This window comes from Erpetoichthys calabaricus, chromosome 7, assembly GCF_900747795.2.
Source record: "Erpetoichthys calabaricus chromosome 7, fErpCal1.3, whole genome shotgun sequence".
In the NCBI taxonomy this organism is placed as follows: Eukaryota; Metazoa; Chordata; class Cladistia; order Polypteriformes; family Polypteridae; genus Erpetoichthys; species Erpetoichthys calabaricus.
This window is the reverse complement of record NC_041400.2, coordinates 50,952,531-50,969,020: the sequence shown is the minus strand read 5'-3', so window position 1 is coordinate 50,969,020 and position 16,490 is coordinate 50,952,531. Positions and strand designations below refer to the sequence as shown.

Sequence of the window (16,490 nt, the reverse complement as noted above, 5' to 3'; positions counted from 1 at the left end):
ATTTACTTCCCAATTATCCCTTGAGGTATAATCTTATTGGAATCTAACACTGTGAACAGGATAACACAGTTTATGCATAGGGTAACCGAGATCAGCAAAAATGTTTTGTATTCATTGCTGCTTCCTTTCTTCACTAAGAAAATCAGTCAACTCTAAACTTCAGCAGGAAAATTTACTCTACATATGGCCAATAGACCACTGTTATAAACAAGCATCTGGACTTATTTTGATGTGTGCCTCACATGAACATTATATTAGTGCTGTGAATTAGGAGAAGGGTGATGTAACTGGCCAGAATACTTATTTTCCAGTAACAGTGCTTCTTTGAATCATTTGATATGCTTGTAACAGTAAACAACCCATACAGACACTCTCTGTAAAGTTCATTACAAGCTGTTACCGATGAAAACTCCTTCATCTTGTCACCTTCATTTGGCATTTGTAGTCATAGAGTTATACTTCTATTTTCCTTGCAATTTCATCCATAGTGGCCTCTAGCTGAAGATGACTATCCCTCTGGCTTCATGAATGTATCACCTTAGGCACTATTTCTAGTGAAACAGAAATATCATTGAACATTCTTGAATCTGAGCTGAAGTATCCCGTAACAATGCATACTTCTCTTACTGCTTCATATTTAAGTATGCACCTGTGGTCAATGCAGTTGATGGAGTCAAGCAAGTATGACTGCCTTCCAGTACTGATCTTCCACAGTAACTTTCTATATTCCAAAAGTAGGTTCAACAAGCTAAGTTATTTATTTATCATTTGATGTGTTTTTAATTTTATGAATGGTATTTTTCTTTTTTAAGGAAAAATTCAGTGTCATCTATTTTGTCTATTTTTCAATTAGGCAAATACTATGGTAATGAACTAAAATTAAAATATGTACACATTTGTTTATTAATTCATTTTGTGTGCATTTTTATAATTACAGGCAGGATAAATACTCTGTAATAGCACTTTCAGCATAGTACGATAAATACACTCTTTCTGAATAAACAACATAAATCATTCTTTAGTAGTACTAATTTAAAAAGCATTTGTTTCAAGAAACATGCACAGTGCTTGTTTGATTTTTATAGAGTTGTTCTTTGAAAAGAAAAGAGAAAAGAAAGAAAAGCATCTGGATTAGTACTCTGACAAACTGATGTATAGAAAGGTTCATACAGATCTGAGTGATTGGCACTTTCAGATTCTAAGTGTGAAATATGGAAACCTTTACAAATAACACAGAGCAAGAAGCAGCCCAATATTAAAATATATACCAATGAAAGTAATGCTTGTTTGATTTTATGTTATGAACAGTATAATTTTACTAATATAGCTTACTGAAAGAGTGATCCTTGTTAGAATGTATTTGCACTCTCATTTCTTACCAAAACAGACATGATCATAATTCCCCACAAACAGAACCAGAGACAATTAAGCCATTTGAAAGAAACAGGGATTACAGTAAACACTATACACAATAAATAAAAGGGTCATTCTTTTTCTACCTATCACAAACTTCTGGTACTTCTCCTAAAAGCATTATATTTAACTATACAAAGAACATGGATGAAATGTTACTTTCTTCTGCTTTAATTAGGCTATTTTAATTCTCTATATAGGGTTTGGCAGTATGGCAAAAATTTTATCACAATATCATTAAAAATAATCATGGTTATATCATGGTATAATGTGGAAATTATTGCACGCAACATTGAATCACATTACAAATTTATTTTCTGTTGGCAACACAGAATGACTGTCATTGGTTTTGTAGTACTTTATTTCCTAATGTTTCACATTTCTGCATTATTTTTAGCTTCTTAAAGGACTACTTATTGTCTCTTTAAGAAAGGACCCTGACCAACTCCACTGTTAGGCTCAGAAGCTGCTGCTCTTCATCTTTAATGGGAATCGCTGTCCTCACAAACATTCCACATTCCAAAACCAGACTTCTATCATTTGCCAAGTCTAAGTCAGACAGTTCGACCTGCTACAATGTTCACTGCACCTCCTTTTAAGCTCATTCTACATACACAGCATTTGCCTCCCCCCTGCAGGGACTCGTGCCCTTTCTCTCACAGGCTGAGTTGATGCAAATATAACATAAAATACAAATTTTAACAAATATAGCCAGAGATTTACTACCATCTGATTCCACTGTCCACGATTATTATTATAGCATGCATTCTCTATAATATACATGTTTATAAAAATTCAATGAAACAAACACACATCAGTTTTAGGACATGTCAGCTCTATGTTACTTAACTACATATGAACATTCACGTTTAGCTGTAGTAAACAGCCCGTGTGGACTCTCATTTCCACAGTTACACAGGCATATGGTGCACTGTGTTAGAAAGATATGCAAGTTTTTCATGTTTGTATTTTTTTTTCCCTCAGAGCAAATATGTGCACAACTTTTGCGTGAGCTTGTGATTGTTTAATCGTTCAAACACTGCTCCAAATTTTAAAAGCAAACAAACCAGCAAGTTAGAATTCTGATATGACCAAGAAACAACCAGTGTTTCTCCACTTCTCTCCACACTCTATCTTCCACTTTCTCTTTACTTTATAAGCATCTTATAAACCTTTGCCCTTGATTTGTCTTTGGTCCAGTGACCAAACTCTATTCTCTAGAGCAGCATTTCCCAAACTATGGGTCGCGAGCGAAAATTGAGTGGGCCCTGAAACATAAGACAATATTCCGACCGATCGGGCTAACAGCCAGACGTCTTTTGTTTTTGTGACATTCTTTATCGCGTTGTGTTGTGTTCGTTAGCGTACGCCCTTATAATCTTTTTAAAAACAATTATTAACGTTTGAATATAATAATGGAAAACTGGTTGAAACGGATAGCAAAAACTACGTTGCCGCCGCCGGTTGATTGTGATGAAAAGACAGAAGATGTTCTTATAAATGACAGAAGTGGCACTGAGGCTGACTCCCAAGCTCCCTCAACGAGTTCGCATGAATCGAAACGACGGAAAGTTGTAAGAAAATATGACCCTGAATATCTAAAACTAGGATTCACTTGGAATCATGATATGATAGATCCGCGTCCTCAATGCGTGATTTGCTACGAAATATTAGCGAACGAAAGTATGCGCCCAAGTAAGTTGACGCGTCATATTGAAACGAAGCATTCCCATTTTACGAATAAGCCAGTAGATTTTTTTCAAAGAAAATTGTTGGATATGAAATCTTCAAAAAATATTGTTTCACATTTCATTAATATTAATGAAAATGCTGTATATGCCTCGTACCTCATTAGCTTAAGGATCGCCAGAGCAGGAAAGCCTCATACCATTGGCAAAGATTTAGTGTTACCATCGATTAAAGATGCTGTTGGAGCGATGTTTGGAGAAAAAGAAGTAAAGGAAATCGAGCGCATACCACTGTCCAATAATACTGTTGCACGACGAATCGACGAAATGGCTGAATGGGCAGAGGACGAATTAATCCGGAGGGTAGTTTGTAGTAAATATTATACGCTACAACTAGGTGAGTCTACTGACGTGCAAGGCCTATCTCAACTACTTGTTCTTGTGCGTTATATATGGCAAAATGACGCGCATGAAGATATCTTGTTCTACAAGCCAATTAGTCGTGGAACGGCCGAGGAAATTTTCAATGCAATTGATTCCTATATAAAAGAGAAAGGTTTACAGTGGAAGAACTGTTTCGGTATATGCACTGACGGTGCGCGGGCTATGTGCGGGAAAAATAGCAGTGCCGTTACAAGAGTTCTTAAACAAAGCCCCTGTGCTTTGTGGACACACTGTAGCCTTCACAGAGAAGCACTGGTTTCAAAAGCATTACCTAATGATTTCAAAACAGTACTAAATACAGCTGTGAAAATTGTAAATTATATTAAAACAAAACCCTTACAAGCACGTTTATTTCAAAAGCTGTGTGAAGAAATGGGTAGTCTTCATACTTCTCTTCTTCTGCATACGGAGGTACATTGGTTATCCAGGGGGAAAGTACTGACACGATTAGTGGAATTACGCAATGAAGTTACAATTTACTTGGAAGGAAAAACTGAATATATTGAATCTCTACTGGACAAAGAATTCATTCTCAAGCTCACATACTTGGCGGATATTTTTTCGAAATTAAACGAACTCAATTTGTATTTGCAAGGTTCAAATGAATCAGACATTTTTGCAGTTCACGATAGAATTCGAGCGTTTATGAAAAAGCTTATGTTGTGGAAAAGTTGTATTGAGGATGGCAAGTATGATTGTTTTGAAACTCTTGAAACTTTTATTATAGAAAACCAAGTGCAGCCAAAGACGAACGTACTGTCTGCAATTTCCACTCATTTATCATTGTTAAAAAATAACTGATGCCTATTTCGGGGAAGAGATGAAAAAGCTCGACTCGTTGAATTGGATTTGTAACCCATTTCAAGACCGCCTACCAAGTAGTATGTCAACAAAAGCAAGTGAAGAACTCATTGATTTATCAGAAGATACGTCACTGAAAAAAACAGTTTCAATCGCAAGCAGTTAACGAAATTCTGGCTCTCAGTTGCTGGGAACTATCCTTGCCTGTTTGATGAAGCTATAAAAGTCCGTATCAAAGGACGTATCAAACTCACTGCGATTAAAAGTAACTAAAATTGAAGTTGATGCTAAAGCTGTAATGACAAAAAATAGGAAACAAATACACCCTTCTCATTGAAATAACAGTCCTTGTAGGTATTTAAGTAATAAAAAATTGTAACTTAAAGTTGTTTTTTTTTCTTATTTGAAAAGTCCTTCATTCATATTGGTGATGCTTAAATTTCCATAGTGACTGTTTGTGAGCTAAAGTACAATATATGTTGTCTGTGATGATAACAAATTAATGTCAAATGAAAAAAATACTTTAAACAAAATAAACAGCCCAAACAAATAAGACACCATTAAGTAGTTCCGCGACTCGCTACTAGGGAATCTGAGCATTACCAATATTTTATGCCCCCTTTTTAAGACGGCTAAGAGGTGGGTCCCGAATCTGGCAGTTTTTGTTAGGTGGGTCGGAGCCCAGTCAACTTTGGGAACCACTGCTCTAGAGTAAGGCAGAGGATGAAACAGTACTAAAAACTCTACTCAAGTAAAAGTACTGTTACTTAGACAAAAATTTACTTAAGTAATAGTACAAGTAACTGACATAGAAACTACTCAAGTAAAAGTAAATAAAAGTATGATCTGAAAAAAATTATTCAAGTACAATTTAGTTACTTCAGGGGGAAAAAAAACAAACTAGTAAATAACCTCCACCATACATGTTGCGAAAGTATAACAATATAGAGAGCAATATAATAAATTGCATTTATCTAAAGTCAAATTCAAGAAACATATATGGTACAATAGCAATAAAATCAATATATGGTATTTATATAAAGCAATTACATTTCAAACTCCAATTATTATGTACATTCCTAGCAAAGGTGTAGTAGGCAACTAATCAGAATCATCATTCTGTTAGTGGTGAGTTGCTCTTTTTGTTCTTTTTTTTTTTTTCTTTTTGTGTTTCTGTTAATTATCAATCTCATGTGGAGTGTTGCGGGGGAGGGGGGGGGATGTTTGTTTTTGTTTTTACACAGCCCAAAAATAAGTTATTATTGTTGGTTTCCGTTTTCTGTACTTCTTTTTCATCTTATCAATAAAAATATGATTTACAAAAAATTATCCTTAATATACAGTAACATAACAACATGGTCCATCGTTTTCAAATACAAACCATCATTTGAGACGGCAGAGACGTCAATGGAAAGAAAAGCTTACAGTTTTACAAATAAAGTTTCACACTATGAAACAAAATAAATTAAAGCGGTATTTACTGTACATCTAAAAACCAAAAGGCTTTTTAATCTCAATGACATTAGGCAAGCAGAATCAGCACAACACCAACATATAGAAGAAAATTTGAAAAAAACTCATGTGGTTCTGCCACACTACCTCAAATACATTAAAGTACTGCAAAATGAAAACAAATATAGAAGCATATGCAGCAGAAATGTTCTCAAACAAAAATGGTTGTTGACTATTGCTAATCTAAAGTTCATGTCTACCAGTCCTGTATATTTTGTTATTACTTGAAATTTGCCCCTCCTTTAAACCGCCACCTTATCGTGGTGGAGGGGTTTGCGTGTCCCAATGATCCTAGGAGCTCTGTTGTCCGGGGCTTTATGCCCCTGGTAGGGCCACCCAAGGAAAACTGGTCCTAGGTGAGTAATGAGACAAAGAGCGGTTCAAACCTTCTATGATGAATGAAAACTTTGGACGGCATTTTCCCTTGCCCAGACGTGGGTCACCGGGGCCCCCCTCTGGAGCCAGGCCTGGAGGTGGGGCTCGATGGCGAGCCCCTGGTGGCCGGGCCTGCATCCATGGGGCTCGGCCGGGCACAGCCCAAAGAGGCAACGTGGGTCCCCCTTCCCATGGGCTCACCACCTATGAGAGGGGCCAAGGAGGTCGGGTGCAGTGTGAGTTGGGTGGTGGCCGAAGGTCTGATCCTCAGCTACAGAAGCTGGCTCTTGGGACGTGGAATGTCACCTCTCTGAAGGGGAAGGAGCCTGAGCTAGTGCGCGAGGTTGAGAGGTTCCGGCTAGATATAGTCAGACTCACCTCGACACACAGCTTGGACTCTGGAACCAATCTCCTTGAGAGGGGCTGGACTCTCTACCACTCTGGAGTTGCCCCCAGTGAGAGGCGCCGAGCGGGTGTGGGTATACTTATTGCCCCCCGACTTCGAGCCTGTTCATTGGGGTTTACCCCGGTAGACGAGAGGGTAGCCTCCCTCCGCCTTCGGGTGGGGGGACGGGTCCTAATTGTTGTTTGTGCGTATGCACCAAACAGCAGTTCGAAGTACCCACCCTTTTTGGAGTCCCTGGAGGGGTTCTAGAGGGCATACCTTCTGGGGACTCCCTTGTACTGCTGGGAGACTTCAATGCTCACGTGGGCAATGACAGTGAGACCTGGAAGGGCATGATTGGGAGGAATGGCCCCCCGATCTGAACCCGAGCGGTGTTTTGTTATTGGACTTCTGTGCTCGTCACAGATTGTCCATAACGAACACCATGTTCAAGCATAGGGGTGTTCATATGTGCACTTGGCACCAGGACACCCTAGGCATCAGTTCGATGATCGACTTTGTGGTTATGTCATCGGACTTGCAGCCACGTGTCTTGGACACTCAGGTGAAGAGAGGGGCAGAGCTGTCAACTGATCACCACCTGGTGGTGAGTTGGCTTCGATGGTGGGGGAGGATGCCGGTCAGACCTGGTAGGCCCAAACGTGTTGTGAGGGTCTGCTGGGAACATCTGGCAGAGCCCCCTGTCAGAAGTAACTTCATCTCCCACCTCCAGCAGAACTTCGACCACATCCTGAGGGAGGTGGGGGACATTGACTCCGAATGGGCCATGTTCCGTGCCTCTATTATTGAGGCAGCTGACCGGAGCTGTGGCCGTAAGGTGGTCGGTGCCTGTCGTGGCGGCAATCCCCGAACCCGTTGGTGGACAACGGCGGTGAGGGATGCCGTCAAGCTGAAGAAGGAGTCCTACAGGACCCTTTTGTCCTGTGGGACTCTGGAGGCAGCTGATAGGTACCGGCAGGCAAAGCGGAATGTGGCTTTGGTGGTTGCTGAGGCAAAAACTCGGGCGTAGGAGGAGTTTGGGGAGGCCATGGAGAACGACTTTCGGACGGCTTCGAGGAGATTCTGGTCCACCGTCCGGCGTCTCAGGAGGGGAAAGCAGTGCAGTGTTAACACTGTATATGGTGGTGATGGTGCGCTGCTGACCTCGACTCGGGACGTTGTGGGTCGGTGGGGGGGGAGTACTTCAAAGACCTCCTCAATCCCACTAACATGCCTTCCAATGAGGAAGCAGAGCCTGGGGACTCAGAGGTGGGCTCCCCCATCTCTGAGACTGAGGTCACTGAGGTGGTCAAAAAAACTCCTTGGTGGCAGGGCCCCGGGGGTGGATGAGATACGCCCGGAGTTCCTCAAGGCTCTGGATGTTGTAGGACTGTTTTGGTTGACACGCCTCTGCAACATCGCATGGACATCAGGGTCAGTGCCTCTGGACTGGCAGACCGGGGTGGTGGTCTCCCTCTTTAAGAAAGGGGACCGGAGGGTGTGTTCCAACTACAGAAGGATCACACTCCTCAGCCTTCCTGGAAAAGTCTATTCGGGGGTCCTAGAGAGGAGGGTCCGTCGGATAGTCAAGCCTCGGATTCAGGAGGAACAGTGTGGTTTTTGTCCTGGTCGCGGAACAGTGGACCAGCTCTACACTCTTAGCAGGATCCTGGAGGGTGCATTGGAGTTTGCCCAACCAGTCTACATGTGTTTTGTGGACTTGGAAAAGGCATTCGACCGTGTCCCTCGGGGAATCCTGTGGGGGGTACCGGACCCCCTGATAAGGGCTGTTCGGTCCCTGTACGATCGGTGTCAGAGCTTGATCCGCACTGCCTGCAGTAAGTCGAACCAGTTTCCAGTGAGAGTTGGACTCCGCCAGGGCTGCCCTTTGTCACCGATTCTGTTCATAACTTTTATGGACAGAATTTCTAGGCGCAGCCAGGGCGCTGAGGGGATCCGGTTTGGTGGACTCAGGATTGGGTCACTGCTTTTTGCAGATGATGTCGTCCTGTTTGCTTCATCAGGCCGTGATCTTCAGCTCCCTCTGGATCGGTTCAGAGCCGAGTGTGAAGCGGCTGGGATGGGAATCAGCACCTCCAAATCTGAGACCATGGTCCTCAGCCGGAAAAGGGTGGAGTGCCCTCTCAGGGTTGGTAGCGAGATCCTGCCCCAAGTGGAGGAGTTCAAGTAACTCGGGGTCTTGTTCACGAGTGAGGGAAGAATGGAGCGTGAGATAGACAGGCGGATCGGTGCAGCATCCGCAGTAATGCGGGCTCTGCATCGGTCTGTCGTGGTGAAAAAGGAGCTGAGCCGCAAGGCGAAGCTCTCAATTTACCAGTCGATCTATGTTCCTACCCTCACCTATGGTCATGAGCTATGGGTTGTGACCGAAAGAACGAGATCGCGAATACAAGCGGCTGAAATGAGTTTCCTCTGCAGGGTGTCTGGGCTTTCCCTTAAAGATAGGGTGAGAAGCTCAGTCATCCGGGAGGGACTCAGAGTAGAGCCGCTGCTCCTCCGCATCGAGAGGAGTCAGATGAGGTGGCTTGGGCATCTGATCAGGATGCCTCCTGGACGCCTCCCTGGTGAGGTGTTCCGGGCACGTCTAACTGGGAGGAGGCCCCGGGGAAGACCCAGGACACGCTGGAGGGACTATGTCTCTCGGCTGGCCTGGGAACGCCTTGGGATTCTCCCGGAAGAGCTAGAAGAAGTGGCCGGGGGAGAGGGAAGTCTGGGCATCTCTGCTCAAGCTGCTGCCCCCGCGACCCAACCTCGGATAAGCGGAAGAGGATGGATGGATGGATGGATGGACTTGAAATTTGTGTAGATAAATATAACACTGTGTGTTGGCTGCTGTTTATGTATATTGTCAAAATAAAGCCTCTTTTAAGAAAACAAAGATATTGTATTTGCTAAGTGCACCTCACTTACGCATTATAAACTGAAGTGGAACAGACCTTGTGGAGTGCCTAGGGATTGTTATGGGGGCCTAGACACAGAAATTGTTGAGCCCTTTTCATTTACCAAAAAATATAATAATTTAACAGTTGAATTGCTAGTAGCTAAGTTGCCAATCATTAAACCTGTTTAAATCAGTAAAACTAATGCAGTAAACAATTAAAGTTCTATCATCATCAGTGTTAAATTAAACTATTTCAATTTGGACTGGTGTATTTGCTTTGGAAAATGTAACTACCCTGCTGCAATCTTCACAGCTGAAATCTGTGCTGAAGTGTTTATCTGGCAATGCACTTGTAAGGAATTATATAAGTAATGAAATACCGTGATTTGAAATACATACATTTCATGTGTGTTCTGTGTTTACAACAATCTATGTAAATATAAAATGAAAGAGGAAACACAAGGCAAAAAAAGCTAAACACACAGCTAAAACAGAACATTTTTCATATGTTATAGTAATAACAACATTATTTTGACATGAAGTGTAGGATGTGTGACAACTGAAGCCCAAATATCCAATAAACACTTTCACAAAAGGTGTAACAAATGCAGCTAGCAGACGCTTCCCTAGCCCTCAGGGTGACTTAATAGCCTACTGCACCCTTGTAATCAACTCAAAACTAATTCAGTTCATACTGGTGAAAATGACAAGAACATGGTGAAATGCTCAATTTCAATTTTAAATGTCCTACGAGCATAGGATATTTAACAAAGTATAGGGAGAAGAATTCACATTCACCGAAATAAACAATACACCTATATGTATGCTTTGTCAGAGAAGTATAGTGGTAGAAAAAAACGCAAATATCCAGCATCACCACAAACTGTCACACTGACTATAGAAAATTATATTTCCATCAGAGCAATTTAAGAAAGGGTAAAAACTGCTCACTTCTAGACAGCCTGTATGCATGTCCAGAAAAATCTACTGCGATACAAAAGTGAATCTATAACAGAAGCATAATATAAAATAGTTTGGAACACTGTAAAGAGCCACAGGCCTTTTACAAAAGGTGAACTTATTAAGAAATGTTTCGTGGAGTGCAGTGTATTTCTTTTTGCTGATTTTAAAAACAAAGGTGATGCCTTTGGCCAGATATCTAAATTTCAACTATCAGATTCTACACTAGATCATGGTGTTGGTGTGCTTTTTTGATAGCACTAATCTTGTTGAGAAAATACTCTTCTCCCACTTAACACTAGAATTACCAGAGCCTACGAAAAAACTCGTATATCTGGCCCACCTTAAATCGCTTCTTAAATCCTTTCACACCTCTCCGCCAGCATCCTTTGTCCTCTAAATGTGCTGATAAAAGACAAGCTGCCAGCAGCCGGCTATTCCATCCCCCCACCGAGTTAGAACGTGAGCGAAGTTTTCCCAGCTCACGCCTTGATTGATTATGTGGGAGTGAAGTGGAGTTTTACAGTGGAAATAAGAGATTGTTATTCTAAAGTAATCTGTGTAAACACATTGTTAAAACAGAAACTTTGTCATATTTTAGTAATAAATGTTACAAAATGTAGTAGGCATAAACTATAGAATGTGTAAAGCCCGAGTTCCAAAGATCAAATAAACACTTTCACAAAAGCTTCAAGGACAGTACAATAGCCTCCGTGGCGTAGCGCGTTAAGATTTCCCTCTTAGAGCACAACAGCTCTGCCGCCTCGCAGACCTGAGTTCGATTCCCCGCTGGGGATAAAATGTTGCTTTTTTTTTTTTTCTTTTTAACCTCAAACGGACATAAAATTTATAAATTGGTATGCACTGTCAGTTAATGAGATCGTTATATTTTCATGTGGGATGCTCCTTTTAAAATATTTTTTTAACAATTGAGACTGCAATTAACAGGAACAACTGTCCTTATAACTGTTATTTTTAAGATTTATTATTAATCAAGTGCATGTGTGTACTGTATAATATTAACAAAAAGAGCAGCTTACTACTGAAAACGGCAAATATAGGAGTGAGTGAGGATCTAACCAGGACTCTTGATTACACTTGGTTTGTGTCTGTACTTGCGCTGTTACTTAGAGAGTCAGATCGGGGGAGGGGTGATGTTAGAGCGGGTGAGCTCATTCAGTGCTGCAGAAACAACGCACGTTGATCTTTTTTTTTCTTTCAGTACATGTGCCTGTTTATTTATATATCTCTGCCTGTCTGTCTCTCTATTACGCAGTGCTCGTCTGTCTGTGTGTTATGGATCTTAAAAATAACAGTTATAAGGACAGTTGTTCCTGTTAATTGCAGTCTCAATTGTTAAAAAAATATTTTAAAAGGAGCATCCCACATGAAAATATAACGATCTCATTAACTGACAGTGCATACCAATTTATAAATTTTATGTCTGTTTGAGGTTAAAAAGAAAAAAAAAAGCAACATTTTATCCCCAGCGGGGAATCGAACTCAGGTCTGTGAGGCGGCAGAGCTGTTGTGCTCTAAGACGCAAATCTTAACGTGCTACGCCACGGAGGCTGTTGTACCATCCTTGAAGCTTTTGTGAAAGTGTTTATTTGATCTTTGGAACTCGGGCTTTACACATTCTATAGTTTATGCCTACTACATTTTGTAACATTTATTACTAAAATATGACAAAGTTTCTGTTTTAACAATGTGTTTACACAGATTACTTTAGAATAACAATCTCTTATTTCCACTGTAAGACTCCACTTCACTCCCACATAATCAATCAAGGCGTGAGCTGGGAAAACTTCGCTCACGTTCTAACTCGGTGGGGGGATGGAATAGCCGGCTGCTGGCAGCTTGTCTTTTATCAGCACATTTAGAGGACAAAGGATGCTGGCGGAGAGGTGTGAACGGATTTAAGAAGCGATTTAAGGTGGGCTGGATATACGAGTTTTTTCGTAGGCTCTGGTAATTCTAGTGTTAAAAGGCCGAACAAGAGCATATTTCTTTATACAGTAATCCCTCCTCGATCGCAGGGGTTGCATTCCAGAACCCCCCGTGAAAGGTGAAAATCCGAGAAGTAGAAACCATATGTTTATATAGTTATTTTTATATTGTCATGCTTGGGTCACAGATTTGCACAGAAACACAGGAGGTTGTAGAGAGACAGGAACGTTATTCAAACACTGCAAACAAACATTTGTCTCTTTTTCAAAAGTTTAAACTGTGCTCCATAACAAGACAGAGATGACAGTTCCGTCTCACAATTAAAAGAATGCAAACATATCTTCCTCTTCAAAGGAGTGCGCATCAGGAGCAGAGAATGTCAGAGAGAGAGAGAGAGAGATAAAAGCAAACAATCAGAAATCAATAGGGCTGTTTGGGCTTTTAAGTATGCAAAGCACCGCCGGACAACGCAGCTGCTAGGAAGGGAGCAATGTAAAGGTAGTCTTTCAACATTTTTTTAGAGGAGCGTCCATATCGTCTAGTGGTGCGAACACCCCCCCTGCTCACACCCCCTCCGTCAGGAGCAGAGAATGTCAGAGAGAGTGAGAGAGACAGAGAAAAACAAACAATTAAAAATCAATACGTGCCGTTCGAGCTTTTAAGTATGCGAAGCACCATGCAGGAAGCATATCACTTGACAAACCAGCTGCAAGAAAGGGAGCAACGTGAAGATAATCTTTCAACATTTTTAGATGAGCGTCTGTATCGTCTAGGGCTGCGAACAGCCCCCCTGCTCACACACCCTCTGTCAGGAGCAGAGAATGTCAGAGCAAGAGAGAGAGAGAGAAAGGCAAACAATCAAAAATCAATACGTGCTGTTTGATCTTTAAAGGATGCGAAGCACCATGCAGGAAGCATATCTATCGCTTGACAAAGCAGCCACATTTAAGCCCAGCAAGGAAGAGAGCAATGTGAAGGTAATCTTTCAGTGTTTTTTGAGGAGCGGCCATATCTTCTAGGGGTGCGAACAGCCCCCGTGCTCACAATATATTTGAGGAGTTTTATTTAACAGGTAATACACGCTCTGGTTGGGTAGCTTCTCAGCCATCTGCCAATAGCGTCCCTTGTATGAAATCAACTGGGCAAACCAACTGAGGAAGCATGTACCAGAAATTAAAAGACCCATTGTCCGCAGAAATCCGCGAACCAGCGAAAAATCCGCGATATATATTTAAATATGCTTACATATAAAATCTGCGATAGAGTGAAGCCGCGAAAGTCGAAGCGCGATATAGAGAGGGATTACTGTATATCACTACATTTTCCATAAAGGACAGTAATGTTGCAAACTGAGAAAAATATATCTGAATTTGACAATGGAAAAGGTAGTTAGAATTGTAAAAATTACATTCGAGGATAATCACTAAAGTACTGTTTCGGTATTTAGTGGAAGAATGTGAAACACACAATATAACGGCATCGTGCTACACACCAAAGGTCAATGGTTAAGCCAAGGTAGGTTTTTATTAAGGTTTATTGATTTGCTCAAAAAATTCAAAAGTTTATTCAGCAGAGGGAGCACACTGATGTGGTGTATGTCAATGATGAAAAATTCATAATGGATATTGATTTTCTCATCGACATCACAGGGCATTTTAAACGCACTAAATCTGAAGTTACAAGAAAATGGGAACATTCACCCTGTTATTGTTAGTAAAGTTTAGGCTTTTCAGGAAAAGCTACTTCTCTATCAAGAACAGCTTTAAGAAGGCAATTTTACTAATTTTCCATCCCTGACTGTTCGAGTAGGTCAGCTGCACAGCACTGCTTTCCACCTGGCAGAGTTCACAGATGCTGAAGATTCAAGAGAACTTAATTGTCATTTTAATGACCAATGAGCTCACAGAAATTAAAATGAACTTATTGATTGGCAGAATGTAAGTTTTACAATGTAAGTATAAAGAGGAATCAGTTTTAAACTTCTGAATACATTATATATCAGGCAGAAAGTAACTTGTGCAAAAAAATTTTGACCAGTGTTGCATCCAGTTATGCTTATTAACATTCAAAGAATGAAAGAGAGGCATCTGTTCATTTTTCAGGATTGTATAGGGAACTTTTAAAAAGTCATTATGCTCATTATCTTTTCATCTTCTCTTACAAATAACATTATTAGATGATCTGATCAGTAACATTATTTCTTTTTCAAAGCATGCACAAACCTGTTTATGAACTAATTTTATAATGAGATAAAATTGGCAGTAACAAGAGTCTACGTGTGTTTTTCCCCTTTTTTTTTTTTTAAATAGAAAGTGTGATTTCCTGCAATCACGCACTGAAATTTTTCTGCCACAAAGCATTTCCAGACGTGACCTCCATTTTTTTTTTTTTGACATGTTGATGCGGTGCTGAATCATTGTGATTTTTACTCAAAATTTTTTCACGAAAGAAAGAAAGAAAGAAAGAAAGAAAGAAAGAAAGAAAGAAAGAAAGAAAGAAAGAAAGATTATATTTGTCTCTCTCAAAAATAACCAAAGAAAGTATTCACTGAAAAAAACAGTTTCAATGTTTAGAAATGAGTAGATGGCATAGTCAGCATCAGAGAATATCACAAATAAATAGAAAATAAAAGAAAATGTGTATGATGAACTTACTGCATAAAAAGGAATTCAAAACAAATGAGTGTTTTTAAATAAAAAAATAAATGCTTGAACTTATTGCAAGGTTAAAGTAACATGATATTTAACTGTTACTATTTTACTATACTGGAAGCTTTGAACTGTAACATAATCATGGGATGTATTAAGTTAACAAGTATAGAACATGAATAATATGCAATTTGACAAATAGAAACAAAACTTTGCTTTTAAACATTTTTGTTAGGTAAAATAAAAGAAATATACAGGGCAAAAGCTAAAAGTTTGTTGTTAAAAAACTAAAACTAAATAAATACTAGAAAATGGAATGAAAAAAACTGAATAAAAACTAAAACTAAAAAATATCTTGAAAGTAGAAAAATACTGCTCCTACCTGATAATCCCCCATCTCTCAACCATCCCATAATGGTCAGCAAGCAATACCACACATAAATCAAATTTTTCTTGAGTAAACAATGAACATTGTCATAAAGTTTACATTATTATAATACAGTTTATTGAAGCAATATAGAATATTAAAGAAACTAATACCAGTAACTACGGTGGGTTAGTTGCTGGCCCTTGGGTTCTGAAGTGCTAAGGCAGAATCACTAGCCAAGTACATTATTCTGTATTTTCAAAAGTTTAAAAATGCTATTGTAAAATTACCTCTCCAAGTGCTTCATAGCGTTTTTGGTTCCATCTGTGTAAATCTTCTCGATAATTGAAAACAAATGGCTCTCCAGTTTTAGTATGCCTTAATTGTCCCTCTGCATATATAAAATAAAAAAATGTGTATTTAAAAATATGACAGACTGAACAATAACAACAACAATAAGGGAAATCCACCTATAAGCAGTGAATATGCTATTTAATTTGGTTGTTTCCTTTATTTTAATGAAAAGAAATGAAAGGATTAAAAAAGAAGCACTTGTCTCTCAGTATTTTTGAAAATACTAATTTAATAGAAAACAATTCCTTAGAAATTCACTCGATAATATACTATCCCCAAAATTTACTAGTAACATTTCAGAAGACTTCCCAAGTTACCTTAAAATATTTACTGCAAAGAAATGGGGGAACAAATGCTTAGAGAAAAACAGAGTGACACCTAAGAAATTATTGACATTATTATGCAATCCAACAATCTGATATAAGACAAGAACAGTAATATCTTTTGATTTCAATTAAGCTGTCAAACTAATACAAATCTCTGTGAAAAAATTCTTTGCATGTGATTTAATACAAATCAGAGGTTCTTAAACTTTTAAAACTGAGGACCCTAATAAAACAACCAATACCTAATTGGTCCCCTAATTGGGACTAATGTTGAGATGATATAAAAATGTAACTTTGATACCAATATCAATTTTGCACCTCAGTAATGGTACCAAACTGATAATGAACCAAATTGCAGGTAATTG

At 39.6% G+C, this 16,490-nt stretch overlaps 1 protein-coding gene across 1 annotated transcript in view; it reads right to left on the bottom strand.

The window, feature by feature from the left end:
- The window catches only part of fam172a (family with sequence similarity 172 member A), a 744,353-nt gene that overhangs the window by 611,030 nt on the left and 116,833 nt on the right, over positions 1-16,490 (bottom strand). The window contains exon 4 of the mRNA XM_051930185.1: positions 15,736-15,836. Coding sequence (XP_051786145.1) covers positions 15,736-15,836 — 101 coding nt within the window. The remainder of the gene's footprint in view (positions 1-15,735; positions 15,837-16,490) is intronic.